This window comes from Mus caroli, chromosome 1 (genome assembly GCF_900094665.2).
Source record: "Mus caroli chromosome 1, CAROLI_EIJ_v1.1, whole genome shotgun sequence".
In the NCBI taxonomy this organism is placed as follows: Eukaryota; Metazoa; Chordata; class Mammalia; order Rodentia; family Muridae; genus Mus; species Mus caroli.
Window position 1 is genome coordinate 126,864,577 of NC_034570.1, and position 17,516 is coordinate 126,882,092.

The following is a 17,516-nucleotide window of genomic DNA, read 5'->3' on the forward strand; positions in this document are numbered from 1 at the left end:
GAAGGCCATGGGCCAGTCCTGAGAAAGATCAGCTGTGATGTCAGCTATGAATGTCAGCTCCCCCTCCCTTGCACTCCTGGGCCCTCTTTGGCCTGTAGCTCACAGCTGCCTCTGTTGGTGAGGCAGAGGCATCGTCCTGCTTCCCACCTGGCTTTGTCAGAGATGGAACCTCAGCTTTGTCTCCACCTTTGTGTAGGGACAGGTGAAGCCAGATGGGGACCAGCTCAAAGTCCCCTGTGATTAGGAAAGACAACTTAAACTTATCTTAGCACGCTCTCTTGTCATTCCCATTCTCAAACCAAGATGCTGACTGCTTCTACCTCCGTGTAGAACCAGGAAATCAGAGTTCAGCTACAGTAGTCACTCAGCAGACTCTGCCAGTCCCAACCCATTACCACAGTTAGGGAGGATCTGGGGCAGGGGAGGCCTAGCAAAGCCCCAGGGGTCTGAGGGGGGACGGAGGAAGGGGAGAACACCCTCTTCCTCTGTGGGCAGGCAACCATGCACATATGACACAGAGGGTCGCCAGCAGGATAACGTCAACGGTGACTTTGGCTCCTGCATATAACCCCAGCACTCAGGAGGCAGAAGGCTCACCACAGGTCTGAGCCTGGTTCACATAGTGAATTCCAGGCCAGAAAGGACTGCATAATGAGTTTCACAAAACCACAAAAACCCAGGGCTGGTGAGGTGGCCTCATGGGTAAGAATACTTGCCACTAGGCTGGTGACCCAGGCTTGATCTCTGGAACCCACCTAGTGGTACAAGAGAAGCAACTTCCACAAGTTGTCTTCTGACCTCCACGTGTGCATCACACACACACACACACACACACACACACACACACACACACACCGTTTCTTAAACATAAATAACAATAAATGAGTCATTCTATAACTCCAACTTATCTACTTCTTGCTTAAAAACATTTATTTAAAATGAAAAAGAATGATATTTTACTCTCTGCAGCCTGGGCTAGGGGGAGCACGGGAGGCCTCCTAGGACTCTTAGCACTCTCTAGACCAGAAGCTGCCACCAGGGCAGAGACCCAAACCCAAAGAACAGAAGCTCCGGGGCACTGGCGTGAGAACATGAATTTGGGAAGGAGCAATTCTTCAGGAAGCCCGTGAAGCCTTTCTGAGGTAGGGACCACCCAGGCGAAGCCTCTAACTGTCCTTGGGCGCCAGGATCTGCTGGACATAGTTGACAACGTTGCTGTGGAGCTGGGAAGCAGTGGCGGCAAAGGTGTCCTTGGCCAGGGTCCGGGCCATCTCGCTGCCACCCATCATGGCGTGGTACAGAGGCAGAGTATATTTCTGCTTTCCCTGTAAGAAACAGACACCCGTCCTCAGTAGCTTACTCAGTGGGTCTACCCAGCCCCTCCTCCTCCAACTGCAACCATGGTCTGAGGGCAAGGAGGGTGTGGGGGTCAGAGCAGGGGAATGAAGCGCTTCCCGTGAGAAGGACTGATTTTGGCATCTTCTAGGGCGTGGAGGAGGTCCTGGGGAAATAAGTCAAGTGTGACCCTCCAATCACGGTAACGAGGGACCATCTACGAGTGCAAATGACAATTGACAGAATGGGACTACAAACTTTTGGAAAGTTGGAAGGCAGTTAGTCACCAAAACAATGACAGCCAAAACCCAGGGCCATGTAAGGTCCATCCCGTCTGCAATTAAGCCAAAATTCACATCACTGTGCGGCAGCTGCAGGGCAAGCTCAGGAGCTCCAGAGGCTTGGCAACAGGCCAGAGGGTTCAAAGACCCCTCCCACAGGCCTCCCTTTCCCTCCCTCTCCACACAGACTCCACGACAGACAGAAGAAGCTGTCATGGCTTTGGATCCACTTGGTTCCTCCTTGCTGTGGGTTTGAGGATGCCCAGTGCATCGGAGAGCCTTTCACTCTCACAGGCATCTGCTGGCACAAGAACCTTGCCCTTCACTCCCCGCCTTTGTTCTTTGGCATGACCAGTCCTCATATTACCCAGTGCTCTCTTCCTGCTTCTGGTTAGCTCTAACTAGCTTCATCCCTTAGGTTTCACCAAAAACCCGATGTCCAAAAACTTGCAACTTTCTCTTCCCGCAGGATGAAGCTCCCCGGAGTACCACCAGCACCAGCCTGATTAGGAGGGTCCCTCAGAAGCCAGACCCACTTCCTCTGAAGCACAGACCCACATGGCTCTCCCATGGCTCTCCCGCAGGAAGACCTCAGGTATGATAATGGAGGTCCACAGCCTTTGAGGGGACCAGGGATGTAACTACCCACCTGGCTCTGCAGGAAGTCCTTCACTTTCTGGAATTCCTCTTGGTAGTCATTCTTAAGGATGATTTGGCCCCATCTGAGCCGTAACTCAGCATTCTGAGCATTGGAAATCTTTGGGTATGTCTCCCCAAGTTTTTTCACATTTCCTAGAAAAGAGAGAGTGATGGGTTATTGATGGCCGGCTGAAAAGCCCAGAAGTCTCATTCCTGAGGCCATTGAGTGAGTATCTGCCCTCATTCCCTTCGAAAGCACTTGCAGAAACCTTCAGGAGGTTCCCTTACCACTCACCTCTCACATGCATTCTGCTCATGTGTCTGGCATGGTGATGCTCTCAGACCACGAGCACTTTAACTCTAAGGCTCTCCCCTTAATTTTACTCCAGACTCTGTTCTCCTCGAGTTCTCTCCTACCATTATACTAACAAATTTGGATCCAGCTTTGAAATCTGAATATGTGCAGTTACTTATTCTTAGTATGAAAACCCCCTATGCCCAGAGAGGTGACTCTCACTGGGATTTGATGACTATTATTTCTGACTGGGGAACAACAAAGTATCAATGGGTCAGATGATGGAGCTCGGGAGTGCTCAGTGGCTGGGAGTGTTCGCTGTTTTTCCAGAGGACCTCAGTTCAGTTCCCAGCATCCACATCAGATGGCTTACAACCACCTGCGACCACAGCTCTAGGGTATCAATACCCTCTTCTGGCCTCCGTGGGTACTCACACACGGGGCAGACACACACATACTTCAATAAATCTTTAAAGTAATTTTTAAATAAGAGTTTTGGTGACTAGGTTGAAATCTTAGCCCAACCCTTTAGTAATTGTGTCAGTTACTGGTGCCTTTCTGATACAGTCTCTGCTACCTGGGGATTAAATGGCCTCACAGAAACAGAGTTTACAGAGGGCCCTGCATAACCAGGGCCCTGATGGATGCCAGGCTTTGTTAATTTGATCTTGCCACTTGTCCATGTAACCTTCACCGTTTTGATGGCATAGTCTTGTGAAGTCTCAGCCTCCCTTCTCTGAATCGACCTCTGACCTCTGACATGAAGCTGTGCACCCAAGGAGCCTGGATTCAGTGTGACAAGGAGGTAACCCACTATCCTTACCAGGAGGGAGAGGAGACCTCTGCAGGATCTTATCTAGGAAGTAGACAAGCTGGTAGGTCTTCCATGTAGAGATGTCCACGGCTTCAATGGCTTGCATGTCTGGCTCTGAGGTCACCCACAGCTCCGCCAGCTCTTCAGCTGGCTTCATGAGTGAGTCCCCAGGAGAGAGGTCGGGGAGGTAGGGGGGCCAGCCAGGGGTGTTCAGCCATCGATCGAACTCAAAACCTCATAGGTCAAAGAAAAGAAGGCACGTCAGCCTGCCTCTGGTTCTCTGTCTTCCAGAGGCAAGGTCTCAGGAAGCCCACACACACTGGAACCAAGGGTGGCTTCTCCCACCAGTCAACATGTCCAAGCGGTCTCCTAAGCTTGCACGCCCCATTTCCCCATCTGCGGGGTCCTGGTTGGGGTGGCATCTGGAGGCGCTCACAGTAAGACTGGACAATGCCTGTTTCTACTGTGAAACTGGTTTTTGCTTTAAAATTAGCACTCTGTCATCAGGTGACAGCCACCTTTGTAGTCAAGTGCATCCTGTTCTCCCTATCCTAACAGCACCAGGGACCAAGCCTGGGCCACCCAGCTTCCTATCCTAGCTTTGCCAAAGGCTCTGGGAGGCCACAAGCAGGGTTACTTTACCTTTTGGCGCCTCGGTTGTTTGTAAGGTGGGGGTGCTAGGCCCCACCTTAGTTGACAGTTGCGAAGATTAAATGAGCAAATATACATTAAAAGCTTAGTGTCCTGCCTGGTGTGCAGTAAGCACTCAGTAATTATTAACTATTTTCCTTAGACCCATGACCTTGAAATCAAGGCCTCCAACCAACTGCAGGACAAGGTGCTACCAAAGCTGAAACTGACTTCGCCAAACCAACCAGAGTGATTCAGAGTTCACGTCCCGACAAGGGGTGTGGCTAACTAAGGGACTGTCTGGGCCACGTAGGGGACATCTTTTCTGCTCTATGAGGAAGTAGCACCTCCCTGCTGACATCGGGGCATGGCCAGGATTTCCCATTGCTTACAGGATTCAGAGAGACCTCACCATGAGCTCAGGGCCCCTTTTTCCTGTCCTGCTTCTAATCTGGGCAGCAGAGGTCACCACAACACTCTGAGAAGAGTCAAGAAGTCAGCCTGCCTCTGGTTCTCTGTAAGGTCTCAGGAAGCCCCCACACACTGGCCTTGAACTCACTGGAACCAAGGGTGGCTTCTCTATCCAGACCCTCTTGTCCCCACCTCCCCCAAGCTGGGGTTATAGTCGTGCCAAGGTTTTTTTTTTATTTTGTTTGTTTTGACTTGAACTGAACATAAAACTCAGGCTGGTCTTAAAGTTATGGCTATCGGCTGCCTCGGACTCCAAAGCGCTTCAGTTCACCTTAAAAAGAGGTTTTTCATTTGCTTTTATGTTTTGGTGCAGAGGGTCAAACCCAGGTCCTCATATATGACAAGTAACATTCTACCAACTGAACTACACTGCCAATTCAGGAAATTGAAGTCTGTCTTCTCTCTCTTTCTGTCCTCTCTCTCCATCTCCCTCTTTCTGGGGATTGAGTCCAGGGCCTTGTATACACTAGGCATATGCTGGACCATGGAACTCCACCCAGCCGCCAGTTATTATTCTGTGGAACAGGGCCTGGGGTCCTGAGCTGTCTCTCCAAATAGCGATTCACCAGGAACCTATGACGCCATGTCTTCCTGTCTCATCTTGCTCATTCTCTGAGTTCTTGGAAGCCAAACAGCCCAGTTTCTCTGCTTACCTGGAATGGAATCTACTCCCTTCTTCTTCAACTCAGGGAAATACTCCAGGTAGAATTCCAGAAAGTCTTCAGCCAAGATACTTTGGAATTTAAACTCATCTACATAGGCCTGTGAGGAGGGACATGGTTGTTGTTGTTGTTGTCTCTGGCCGCCCTGAGGAACAGACCCCCCTTCCCCCATCTCTCAGTCCCTCTCTGACCCCTTACCTCTTGCTGTTGGGCCCCCTCCCCCTACCCTAGCACTCTGGCCCAGCTGCTTTACCTGTTCCTCGTCCTTCTCCCCACATGGAGAGTTGACTGTACCTTGAGAAACTTGTCAAACTGATCCTGATCACCCACCAGGTGGGCCAGGTATGAGACAAAGCAGTAACCTTTCTCGTAGGGGGTCTCATTGTAGGTGTCATCGGGGTCCACACCTGACAGGGGAGAGAGCAGACAGGACTGAGTGTTTGTACGCACCCCCTCTGCCTTCAGATTACAGACTGACTGTTGGAATTGACCCGACTACACCTTTCCCGGTACAGCGAAGGTTTCTAGGCCACCGATAGTCCTTCCCAAAGGTGATAGCAGAGGGTCAGTAACTATGGATCTAAGACAGGGTCAGGAAGACCAGTGGTTCAAAGGGGCTAGCACATTTCCTTGGGCAGGGCCTTAACTACCTCTTAAGGTGGACCATGCTCAGACTTTTGAGTCTGGTTGGTCACCGTCTACACAGTCAACCTCCCCGATGTTGTTTTTACAACTGTCCTAGACTTAAGCTAATCACCAATGTACTAGAAGTTCATTTTACAGTCAGTGGCATCAGAGAACACATGCTTCGGTTGCACAAAAGGGTTTTAGGTTAGTCACACGTGAAACTAAAGAAAAATGCTAGAAAGCAGGAAGCCCAGAGCTGACGGGTGCATGACCTTGGGCAAGTCACTGGATCTGCCTGGTTCTGTAACATGAAGCTAGCATGATTTACCAGCCTCGTTCCTGGGACAAGAGGAACAGGGGAACAGGAGAGCAGCTATACAAAAGCCACGGCCAAGTCATTAAGAACTTAGTGGCTGAAATGGTTGTGTTCAGTCGGCTTACAGAGCAGGGGATGGCCAGAGTACTATAGTGGCCCACCACTCAAAAAAAGCATTCTAACATGTGGCTCAGACTAACTTGGGGCTCCAAGAGTAATTTACTGGGGTGGGGGTCAGGGGGACAGGAAGACAGAGGAGCCTTCTGGACCTGGTTCAATCTTCACCCGGAGCTTGTTGAGTGGGTTTTCCTCTCCGGAGACATTCATGTGCTGACGCAGCAGAGCCCTCCCTGTGGCAGCCTCCAAGCAAGTGTAAGCAGCTCCTGGCCAGAAACAAACCATAAACCCCAAATTCACCAAGTCCACATTTCCCCTGACAGAGGCGCTGTGCTGTCCTCTTGTGGTCTGAGGCTCAACGGCATTACCTCTCAGAGTGGCACAGAACATGACTCAACCCCTCCCTAGCTCTCGGAGGTCTGGTGAACCTGACTGTGGGGCTCTGTCCCATCAGGACTAGGGGAACCCTTCCTTGTCAACCATGATGAATGTGTTTTTATTTTTAGGTAACAACTTAGTCTCTATGAAACTTAAAATAGTTTTCCTCGGATGATCCTGTGTGCAAAAGAAACTGTCATCTTCAAAAACGCCAAACACCTAGCCTGGGCGTGGTGGCACAGGTCCTGACTCATCTACCGTCAGGGGGGAGCAGAGGCAGGTGGATCCCTGTGAGTTTAAGGTTGGTCAGTCTACACAGGCCATCTGGGGCTACATAGGAAACCTTGTCTCAAAAAAAGAAAAAAAAAATTTAACTGTCCCTTACATTTCCCCCTAGCTTTAAAGACAGTACCTTGGGAGCCAGTGGCGTGGCTCAGTGGGTAAAGGAGCCTGGCACCAAGCCCTAGTGCCTCCAATCAATCACCAAGGTTAGTACAAAAGGAAGGAAGCCATTCCAGAAAGCTGGTCTCTGACTTCCACACAAACACTGTGGTGTGTGCATACAGACACACACTTTGACTCTGCCACTCACTACATGTTCTGACTCTGAGCCTCCCTTGGCCTCAGTTTTTTCTTCTGCCCAATGGGAAAATAAAAGTGTGCTATGGGATTCTAGTACTTTAAAGCTCTGCTAAGCTAAATTCACTATGTAGTCCAGGCTAGCCTTGAAGTCAGTTCAGGCACCATGCCCTACCGGATGTGGTCTTTCCTTTTTTATTTTTTAGGATTTATTTATTTTATTTATATGAGTACACTGTCACTATCTTCAGACACACCAGAAGAGGGCATCAGATCCCCATTACAGATGGTTATGAACTACCATGTGGTTGTTGGGAATTGAACTCAGGACCTCTGAAGAGCAGTCAGTGCTCTTAACCACTGAGCCATCTCTCCAGCCCTGTCTTTCCTTTTTTAAGACAGGGTCCTACTATATGACCCTGGTTGGCCTCAAACTTGTGACCTTCCTGCTTTAGTTCCCCAGTGCTAAGTAAGGACTCACAACTGTGAGTCACTATGCCCAGTTTGCCACAGGATTCTTATGGCTGGTTAAGAGATTCAGAAACAAAATCTTGCTCTGTTCACTTTTAGTAAGAGTACAGCGCTGATCAAACTATTTGGGACGAAAAGGATAACACACACTGAAAATCTTTACCATGTTCAGACCCAGAGGTGATGTTTTTCTTTTTTGGTTTGTTTTTTGTTTTTGTTTTTCTTTTTTGTTTTTGTTTTTTCGAGGTAGCGTTTCTCTGTATAGCCCTGGCCGTCCTGGAACTCACTCTGTAGACCAGGCTGGCCCTGAATACAGAAATCCGCTTGCCTCTGCCTCAAAGTGCTGGGATTAAAGGCGTGCGCCACCACTGCCCGGCTGGTTTTGTTTTCTCAAGACAAGATTTCTCTATCAACCCTGGCTGTCCTGGAACTTGCTCTGTAGACCAGGCTAGCCTTGAATCCAGAGAGATCAGTCTTCTACCCCCTGAGTGCTGGAATCAAAGCCATGTGCCAGCACCTCCAGGGCAGTGATGATGTTTCTAATAGTCTTTCTTACTGAAATCTTCTGAGGTATGCACTGACGTGTGTGTGTGTGTGTGTGTGTGTGTGTGTGTATAATTGTCACAGCATTTCTTTTTCCTTTTGAGACAGGGTCTCCTGTAGCTCAGGCTGGCCTCACTAGCCTCGACCTTCTGATTCTTCTGCCTCGACCTTCTGAAAGTGAGAATTACAGGCATGCACCATCATGCCCATTTTAATGTCTGCCCCAGAACCCAGAGACCCATGCATCCTAGGCATCAACCACTGAGCTACTCCCCACCCCACCCTGGCCTCAGTACTGAATACTCAGCCTTGTTCAGGCACTCACTCTACCTAACGGGCTATGTTACCAGCTCAAACCCTATTACATTTAATGAAAAAATTTTAAACTCTTTTCTTTCTTTAATGCTTTGAATTATTTTTGAGAATTAAAAAATTTAAATACTACTGTCAAGCTAGTTTAAAACCATTGATGAGAGCAAGGAATGATATAGCATATGACTTTAATCCCAGGGCTCAGGAGGCAGAGACAGGTAGGTGGATCTCTGGTCTATATAGTGAGTCCCTGGCCAGCCAGGCATGCACAGTGAGAACCTGTCTCAAAAGAAAAACAAACAAACCAAACCTAGAGATGTTTGAGCTTTCATACTCATGTACAGAAATTGAGTTTTTAGGAGGTAGAGGCAGGAGGGGGGAGTCTGACCTGGCTATATAGTGGCTATATAGGAGTCTGATCTATATAGTGAGTTCCAGACCAGAAGAACCTGCATAGCAAGAACTTGCCTGAACCCTGCCCTTCAGTACTGGAGATTGAACCCAGGAAAGCACTTTGCCAGCTGAACAAATGAACTGTATCCTCAGCCCAAGACCTGTCTCAAAAAAGCCCCAAAGTGCTGGCCATGGTGGCTGCACAACTTCCATCCCAGAACTCAGAAGGCAAGGCAGGCAGGTGATCTGTGTGAATTCAGGGCCAGCCTTCTGTGAGGTCTGTCTCAAGCAACACAACAACAAGCAATATAAACAAAAGAAAAATTAAAAGCAGCTGGAGAGGTAGCTCAGAGGTTCAGAGCTCTGACTGCTCTTGCAGAAGAACTGGTTTTGATTCCAGCACCCACGTAGCATCTCACAGCCCCTGAAACTCCTGTTCCAGGGGATCTGATGTCATCTTCCGACATCCGCAAGGACCAGGCACACACATGTTGAACATACATACATGCAGGCAAAGCATGCACACAATAAAAATGAATAAAGAAAAAAACCCCCGGGGCTGGTGAGATGGCTCAGTGGGTAAGAGCACCCTACTGCTCTTCCGAAGGTCCAGAGTTCAAATCCCAGCAACCACATGGTGGCTCACAACCATCCGTAATGAGACCTGACGCCCTCTTCTGGTGTGTCTGAAGACAGCTACAGTGTACTTACATATAATAATAAATAAATAAATCTTTAAAAAAAAAAAAAAACCCAGTTTTCAGTGTAAGTCCTGCCTCCCTTCATGCCCACACGATGAGACCACAGGAGCAGATGGCGCTAAGAATGAAGCCAGGTGCTTGGAAGGATGGCACCTTACCAAACAGGATGGTGGAGATCCTCCTCTGGGCATACATGGTGAAGCCTTCATTGAGCCAGAACTCCCCCCAGTTGGCATTGGTGACCAGGTTCCCAAACCAACTGTGGGAGATCTCATGGATGATGACGTCGGCTAAGGAGCGGTCCCCTGCTAGCAGGCACGGAGTGACAAAGGTCAGGCAAGGATTCTCCATTCCTCCAAATGGAAAGGATGGTGGCATAAAGAGCAAGTCATACCTGCCAAGAAACTGAAGTCAGGGAGGCCCTGACTCTCCAGAGCAGACCTCACCTCCCTGTCCTCCTCAGACCCACAGCTGCAGCCACTAAATAGACAGCCCTTGCTGAAGATGAAGCCTGGGCCTCTGGGTGCTTCAGGAAGCATCCCTGCCTTCACGCTCGCCTCTGAAAGGCAGCTGAGCCCCATTTTGCTCTTCTCCCAAATTGGCTGTGAGCATGCTCCACCACACTTACACCTCAGAGGCCAGCTTGGGGTCCTAAGGACCAGCCTGTATCCCCAAGCCTGCAGCTTGAAGTCTTTAAGGTAACTTCCCACAAAGAGGAAAGGCGTGCTAACAAAAGCCCTGAAGTTTCTTCACTCTCCCCACCTCGAGCCTGGCAGCGCATTTTAGTGACTTCAAAAACCTGTTCCTTCCAGATCCCTTTAGCAGCCTCAAGGAGCCTGGCCCATCCCTTCCTCTTTGCTTCCTCCTTTCCTGCGTTTCTGGGATGAGGAAGCCTTGCTCTAGGAGACAGAGGAAGGGAGAGAGGCCCGGGAGTGTGCAAAACAGCTACTTGGTTCACAAAACACATCCATTAATTGATACCACACCTTCCCCAAACATAGGGTCCGAAAAGCTTCTCTCCTGTTGCCAGAAATTCTTCTATGACCCCATTGTATTCCTCCTTGGCAGCTTCAATCAGGCAGGGCTCCGCCCACACCCGGCTCCTAAGCACAGAGAGGCAGAAGAATGCTCAGAGACTGCTTCGGCCACGGGAACCACATATAGAACACTAGCCTTCATCCCATATTTGAGCCAATGAAATGTGGCCATGTGGCCAGCCACTCTCACAGAGAAGACAAGATCAGTTTCTTTGCTCAGCCCCAAGAGGCTGTGCGTCACACCTGGGTATGAAAACCTATTGCCAAGAGAAGAGTGACTTCTGCAAGTTATTCTCATCTCTACATGCACACCGTGCACAAATGTGTGTGAGCACATGCACATGTGCACACATACACACACACACACACAAATTAAAATGTGGTCTAGAACAAGCAAAAATAAGCCCATGTATAAATAAAACTAGTACAGCAAAACAGGCGTGTTTACAGATGGCCTCTTCAACTTTTTATAATTAGAATGTTTCATAAAAATTAAGAAATAGTAAACAAGGTGGTATACACATCTATAATACCAGCATTAAAAATTTTATGTTTATTATTTTTTATTGGATATTTAAAATTGGATATTTTATTTATTTACATTTCAAATGTTATCCCCTTTCCCAGTTTCCCCTCTGCAAACCCCCTATCTCATTCCCCTCTTACCTTGCTTCTATGAGGGTGCTCCCCCACCCACCTACCCACTCCCACCTCACTGCCCTAGCATTCCTCTACACTGGGGCATCAAGCCTTCACAGGACCAAGGGCTTCTCCTCTCACTGATGCCAGATAAGGCCTCTTTAGCTCCTTCAGTCCTTCCCCTAACTCCTCCATTGGGGTCCCTGTGCTCAGTCCGATGGTTGGCTTCGAGCATCTGCATCCGTATTGGTCAGGATCTGACAGAGCAGAGTATCAGGCTCCTGTCAGCATATATATTTTTATTATGTTTATGTGAATGTATGATGTGCATGTGCAAACGTGTGCATGGCACAATGTGTGTGCGTGGGGAAGTCTAGTTCTACTGTGTAAGATCCAGCTTACATTATCAAGCTTGGTGGCAAGTACCTTTATCCAATGAGCTGTTTTACTGAAGCCTTGTAATCCCAGCACGTGGAAGGCTGAGGCAGGAGGATTGAGAGAGTTGGAGGCCATTCTGGGCTACATAGGAAGACCCTGGTCCTACTAACCAACCAACCAACCAAAGACTAAAGACAGGAAATCAGAAGTGAAGAGAGAGAAATGATACCACCCACCATCAGGAAGATATGATCAAACAGAAAGTCAATGCTGAGAGCGCCAGGGAGTAGGCCAAGGCCACTTGACTCCAAGGATGAGCTGACACCAGGATTAGGGACTCCTGAAGCCAAGGCCTGCACCTGGGGTTTGCACAAGAGGATACAAATACTATCAGCCTCACTGAGTCTGGGTAACAATTAGGAGGGATCATATACCAATGACTATTGGCTTCCACCCTCTTGCCTTCTACCCAGGACCTGGGATAGGAGCATACTGTGCCAGGAAACTCTCATGTTTAACATACAGCACAAGCCCTTTTGTGAACAAGGGATGGCCACCTGACAGGGGGATAAAGAAGCTGTCATCACTACTTTCTTTACATTTTTTGATTTGTTTGTTTGTTTGTTTGTCTGTAGGCAGGGGTTCACATAACTCAGGCTGCCCTTTACCTCACTATGTGGCTGAGGAGGACCTTGAATTTGGGATCCTCTGGCCTCCACTTTGTAAATGCTGAGATTACAGCACTGTGCCACCACCCCAGCTTTCTGCGTGCAAGGCAAGCATTTTATCAACTGAGCTACACCCCCTAAACCACCATCAGCACCAGTTAAACGGACCGTGTTACCATGTTTGACATGCTTTTGAGTCAATTTCTTATTTATTTATTTATTTATTTATTTATTATATGTAAGTACACTGTAGCTGTCTTCAGACACTCCAGAAGAGGGCGCCAGATCTCATTATGGATGGTTGTTAGCCACCATGTGGTTGCTGGGATTTGAACTCTGGACCTTTGGAAGAGCAGTTGGGTGCTCTTACCCACTGAGCCATCTCACCAGCCCCAATTTCTTTTCTCTCTTTTTTTTTTAAGATTTATTTATTTTATGGATATGAGTACATTGTAGCTATCTTCAGACATACCAGAAGAGGGCATCTGATCCCATTACAGATGGTTGTGAACCACCATGTGGTAGCTGGGAATTGAACTCAGGACTTCTGGAAGAGCAGTCAGTGCTCTTAACCACTGAGCCATCTCTCCAGCCCTTGAGTCAATTTCTTGTTTGTTTGTTTGTTTGTTTGTTTGTTTGTTTTTTAATGGTTTTTCGAGACAGGGTTTCTCTGTATAGCTCTGGCTGTCCTGGAACTCACTTTGTAGACCAGGCTGGCCTCGAACTCAGAAATTCTCCTGCCTCTGCCTCCCGAGTGCTGGGATTAAAGGAGTGCACCACCACGCCCGGCTTGAGTCAATTTCTTATGGAGGGTTCAAAAGAATATTTTATGATATGCTTTCTGTCATATGGTATGGATTCTGACATCTTTCCATTGCCATTATGATAGCATATGACTATAATTCATACACCATCTTGTTTTATTTGAAGATAGGGTCTCATTGTGCAGTCCTGGCTGGCCTCAAACAGAGATCCTATTGCCTCTGCCCTCAGAGTGCTGAGATCAAAGGTGTACACACCACATAGTCTACTTCATACTTTTGCAAATAGAATGATTGTTAGGACAAATACACCCTCAAACCACAGGCCTTTCCTTATCTTGCAATCAGAGTAAAAATCCTCTGGTGGCAAAGATGAACTCCCTGTCTATTAGGAATAAGTTAACATGTCGCTAGGGATATAGCTCAGGGTAAGAGTGCCTGTCTAGCATGCTTAAGGTCCTGGGTTTGACCCCAAGCACAGCAAAATAACAACAATCAGGACTAGTGGTGTTTTGAATGTGTGTGCTAAAAGCAGGTACCAATGAAATTCTGCTTATTATTCTATCTGATACCTAGGAGCTAACTTAATTCTTGATGCTACTAGAGTTCTTTGGAGCCCTGTGATAAAACTTGAGCTAAGGAACAACACGAGAGCCAGGAAAGGCGCCTGTACTGTGCAGTCCAAGCTTTGACCCTTTCACAGCAGGATTAAGAGAGAGATGATATGAAAATCTGAAAAATCTATTCTGGCTTTAGAAAGGATTATTTATTCTATACAGCCCCCTGTGGCTTCGAACTTAAGACTTCCTGTCTTAGCATCCCTAGTAGCTGGGGATACAGGTGTGTGCCACTGTGCCCAGCTCATGGCTGAAGTTCTTGTTTCTAGAAACTGTACAAAATACCTTTTTGCCTCCACTAAACCCGCTTAGCATCATGACAGCATATGTCTAGATTGAGGCACCTGCAGCCGGCAGAAAGGACAGTCAGTCTTTCTCCCTTTAAAAGGATGCAATGAGATCCAAGTTGCTAATCTGCAGAACTCAGTGCTAGAAGAAATGGGTTTTGGCACTGAGGTCTGTACAGTGCCAACTTAGTACTCAGCTACTAGTCAAGATCAGTCTTGTAAACTTCCACCTGAGCACCAACATCACGTGACCAAGAGACTCCACTGCAGCTCCAGCAACTGCCGCGGTACCAGCAGGACCGGCAGTCTCATGGCTGAGACATGACGAAAGGAAACGGAGAGGTGGGAAGGAGGAAGAGGAAGAGAGAACCTCTGCCAACCTACTCGGCATCTGAAGACAGATCCCACACTGCCTCCAAGAGCCATTTTAGCAGGACCACTGCCTCTGGAGGTCAATCCAACCTTGCCTATCGAGTGTTTCTTACCTGGGTCCAACCTCAGCTGAAGCCAGATCTCCAATGGCCAAAGCTATCAGATAGGAGGGGATGGGATGGCTCATCTGGAAGAAGAACTTATTTGGTCCTCTCTTCTCCCAGGTGTCTGCACTCATCACAGCTGTGAAGCCATCTGGAACCTGGCAACAGAGGGAGCATGGGAAAGAAACCTCACCCAGGGAAAAACCTCACCCGGAAAGCCTTCTTTGCATGTTTGTCTATGCTTTGTTCTTTTTGAGACAAAGTGTTTCTATGCAGCCCTAACTAACCTGGAACTTGCTGTGCATACCAGGCTGACCTGGAACTCTCAATGGTCCCCCTGCCTCTTTCTGGCTGCTTGAATTACATAACCATGCCTGGCAAAAAAAAAAAAAAGGCCTCCTCTGTCTAACTTGAAGAATAGTATGATCAAAAACCTGAACAGTGACGATGATGACTCAGAATCCATCCCGGAGAACACAAGGCTTCAAAAGCATACACGGATGGGATTTGGACTGTGTAAAATTTCTGTCAATGGATGAGGCTTGGTAGCACATGCCTTTAATACCAGTACTCAGGATCTCTGAGCATCTGAGGACAGCCTGCTCTACATCATGAGTTCCAGGCTAACCAAGGCTACATGGTAAGATGCTGCTCAAACAATAGCTGCACATGGAGATTCTACTGGATGGATGTAGTAAGTTACTAACCAGATTGGGACCTGATGGGTCTGAAGGTATGTTCTCTGTCTCTATCTCTCTCTGAGAAAGGGTCTGCCTAGATGGTCTAGGTTGGCATTGAACTCATGATTCTTGTGTCTTTGCCTCCTAAGGATTATAGACAACATTTACTTTATTATGTTTTAATTGTGTGTGTGTGTCTGTGCACATGCACGAGCTTGTGCATGCGCATGTAGGTATGTGCATATAAATGAAGGTGCCCATGAGGTGCTAGACCCCGTGCACAGAGTCACAGACAGTTGTAAGTCACCTGATGTGGGTGCTAAGAACTAAATTAGAGTCCTCTGGAAGAGCAGAAGTGCTCTTAACTGCTGAGCCATCTCTCATTCATAATCTCAAGGGCAAGCATACTAAATTAAATCGCCTTACCTCAATAAGAGCCGAATACGTGCATTTCACTGCTGGAGTGTCCAAGCAAGGGAAAAAGGCTCGGTTTAAGACCGCCTGACCCTGGGTATAGACAAAGGGTTTCTTCTTTCCTGCTGTCTGCTCGGGAGCCAACCAGCAAACCTAAGAGAGAACAGAGAGGCATTTCAGAACAGACAGATCATGAACAGAGAAAGGAGCTGGCTGACATGGGACATTTTCAGGACATTTCATAATCATTAAGACCTTTCTGATGGTCACTCTGTCCCTGACTGTCCTGTCCTAGTGTGTGTTTAATCTACTCTGGAACAGGCTATGGTCTCATGCCCGCATCACAGGGCAGATACTGCATTCCCACTGTATCCCATGGGTATCTCAGAATCAAATCAGAACCTCAGACTGAGATTCTGTGTCCTTCTGGCTGTAGCAGTTTCCCATCTAACCAGAGTTAGATATTTGCTTGTTTATTTGTTTTGAAAGGATCTTAATGTAGCACATGCAGTGCCCAGCTTTTATTTTGTAATGAATATTTATGAGGTGATTAGCTCACTCATGCAGGTTGTAAGTTGACTCTTATTCTCTCCCATATCTGGGTAGACTGGATCTCTCTTTGAAGGTATTTCTTCCAGTGATTCTTTAGAAAAGCCCAGAAGAAGGGGGACAGAGACCTTGCCTTCATACAGGTATGGTGAGATGTCCTGGTGTATCTCAGTTTCTGGTATACCAGAGCCTATCTGCAGTGCAAGGATATTTAGTCATAAGCTGGCTTTCAACCACCAGTTGTTTCCAAGACACAACTGTAGTTTTTTTAGTTACTCCAGATCTCCTTTCTGAGGACTCAGGGTTATGACTGGAGTTGAAGTCTATCAGTAAGACAATCAAGGCTCTATCACGAGAAGACACCAACCTTACTTCTGCCTGTAGCAAAAGGAAAACATACACAACGTAGGTAAAACTGTTCATGTGTGTTTGTATGAATATGTACCCATTTAAAATTGAAGGACAGGTTACACTATTCCAGGAAGGTTTCATAGGTGAAATAAAAGTGTCTGATCAGGGCTGGCGAGATGGCTCAGAGGTTAAGAGCACTGACTGCTCTTCCAGAGGTCCTGAGTTCAATTCCCAGCAACCACACGGTGGCTTATAACCATCTGTAATGGGATCCAATGCCCTCTTCTGGTGTGTCTGAAGAGAGCTATAGTGTACTCATATAAATAAAATATTAAAAAGAAAAAAGTGTCTGGTCAGACCTTTAAGGGCAAGCAAGAGTCAGATGTTAGAAGGAAAGAGAGAAGCCTTTCTCTAGCAGGTGAGAGAGGAAAGGCAGGCCTGGATGCAGGTTCTAGGAACTGCATAGCCTCTGGGAGTAGGCAGAAGGTGTGACAGGATTTTCCCTGTCCAATTACATTAAAATATTAATGTAGCAGGAGGCCTGTTATTGGACAGGGAAAAGGGAGACAGAGCTAGGAGTTGCAGAGACAGAAAGCCTCTCAGGAGAGGAAAAAAAAAGCCAAGATGGAGGCAGACAAACAGGAAGAACCTGAGCCAGCATGGCTTTAAATAGCCACAGGCAGTTACGATATCATAAAGGTTAGAATAATTGGGATAGTTTGTCTAATCTAGGTGGGCAGCTTTTTTTTTAAAGATTTATTTTAGTTATTATTATATGTAAGTACACTGTAGCTGACTTCAGACCCACCAGAAAAGAGTATCAGATCTCATTATAAATGGTTGTCAGCCACCATGTGGTTGCTGGGATTTGAACTCAGGACCTTTGGAAGAACAGTCAGTTCTCCTAACCTCTGAGCCATCTCTCCAGCCTGCTGGGCAGCTTTTATCATTATCAATTGGTCCTGAAATTATTGTATTAGCATCTTATGAATTAAGAATTTGTTGAGGGCTGGTGAGATGGCTCAGTGGGTAAGAGCACCCGACTGCTCTTCCGAAGGTCCAGAGTTCAAATCCCAGCAACCACATGGTGGCTCA

At 47.5% G+C, this 17,516-nt stretch overlaps 1 protein-coding gene across 1 annotated transcript in view; it reads right to left on the reverse strand.

The window, feature by feature from the left end:
- Nucleotides 1-909: 909 nt before the first annotated feature.
- Rnpep (arginyl aminopeptidase) overlaps nt 910-17,516 on the reverse strand; it is a 20,334-nt gene continuing 3,727 nt past the window's right edge. The window contains exons 2-11 of the mRNA XM_021158679.1: nt 15,534-15,674; nt 14,437-14,585; nt 10,551-10,667; nt 9,723-9,958; nt 6,340-6,453; nt 5,422-5,534; nt 5,119-5,227; nt 3,374-3,598; nt 2,266-2,408; nt 910-1,325 (exon numbers count right to left, since the gene is read on the reverse strand). Of these exons, the coding sequence (XP_021014338.1) occupies nt 1,167-1,325; nt 2,266-2,408; nt 3,374-3,598; nt 5,119-5,227; nt 5,422-5,534; nt 6,340-6,453; nt 9,723-9,958; nt 10,551-10,667; nt 14,437-14,585; nt 15,534-15,674 (1,506 nt within the window). The 3' untranslated portion in view covers nt 910-1,166. The remainder of the gene's footprint in view (nt 1,326-2,265; nt 2,409-3,373; nt 3,599-5,118; nt 5,228-5,421; nt 5,535-6,339; nt 6,454-9,722; nt 9,959-10,550; nt 10,668-14,436; nt 14,586-15,533; nt 15,675-17,516) is intronic.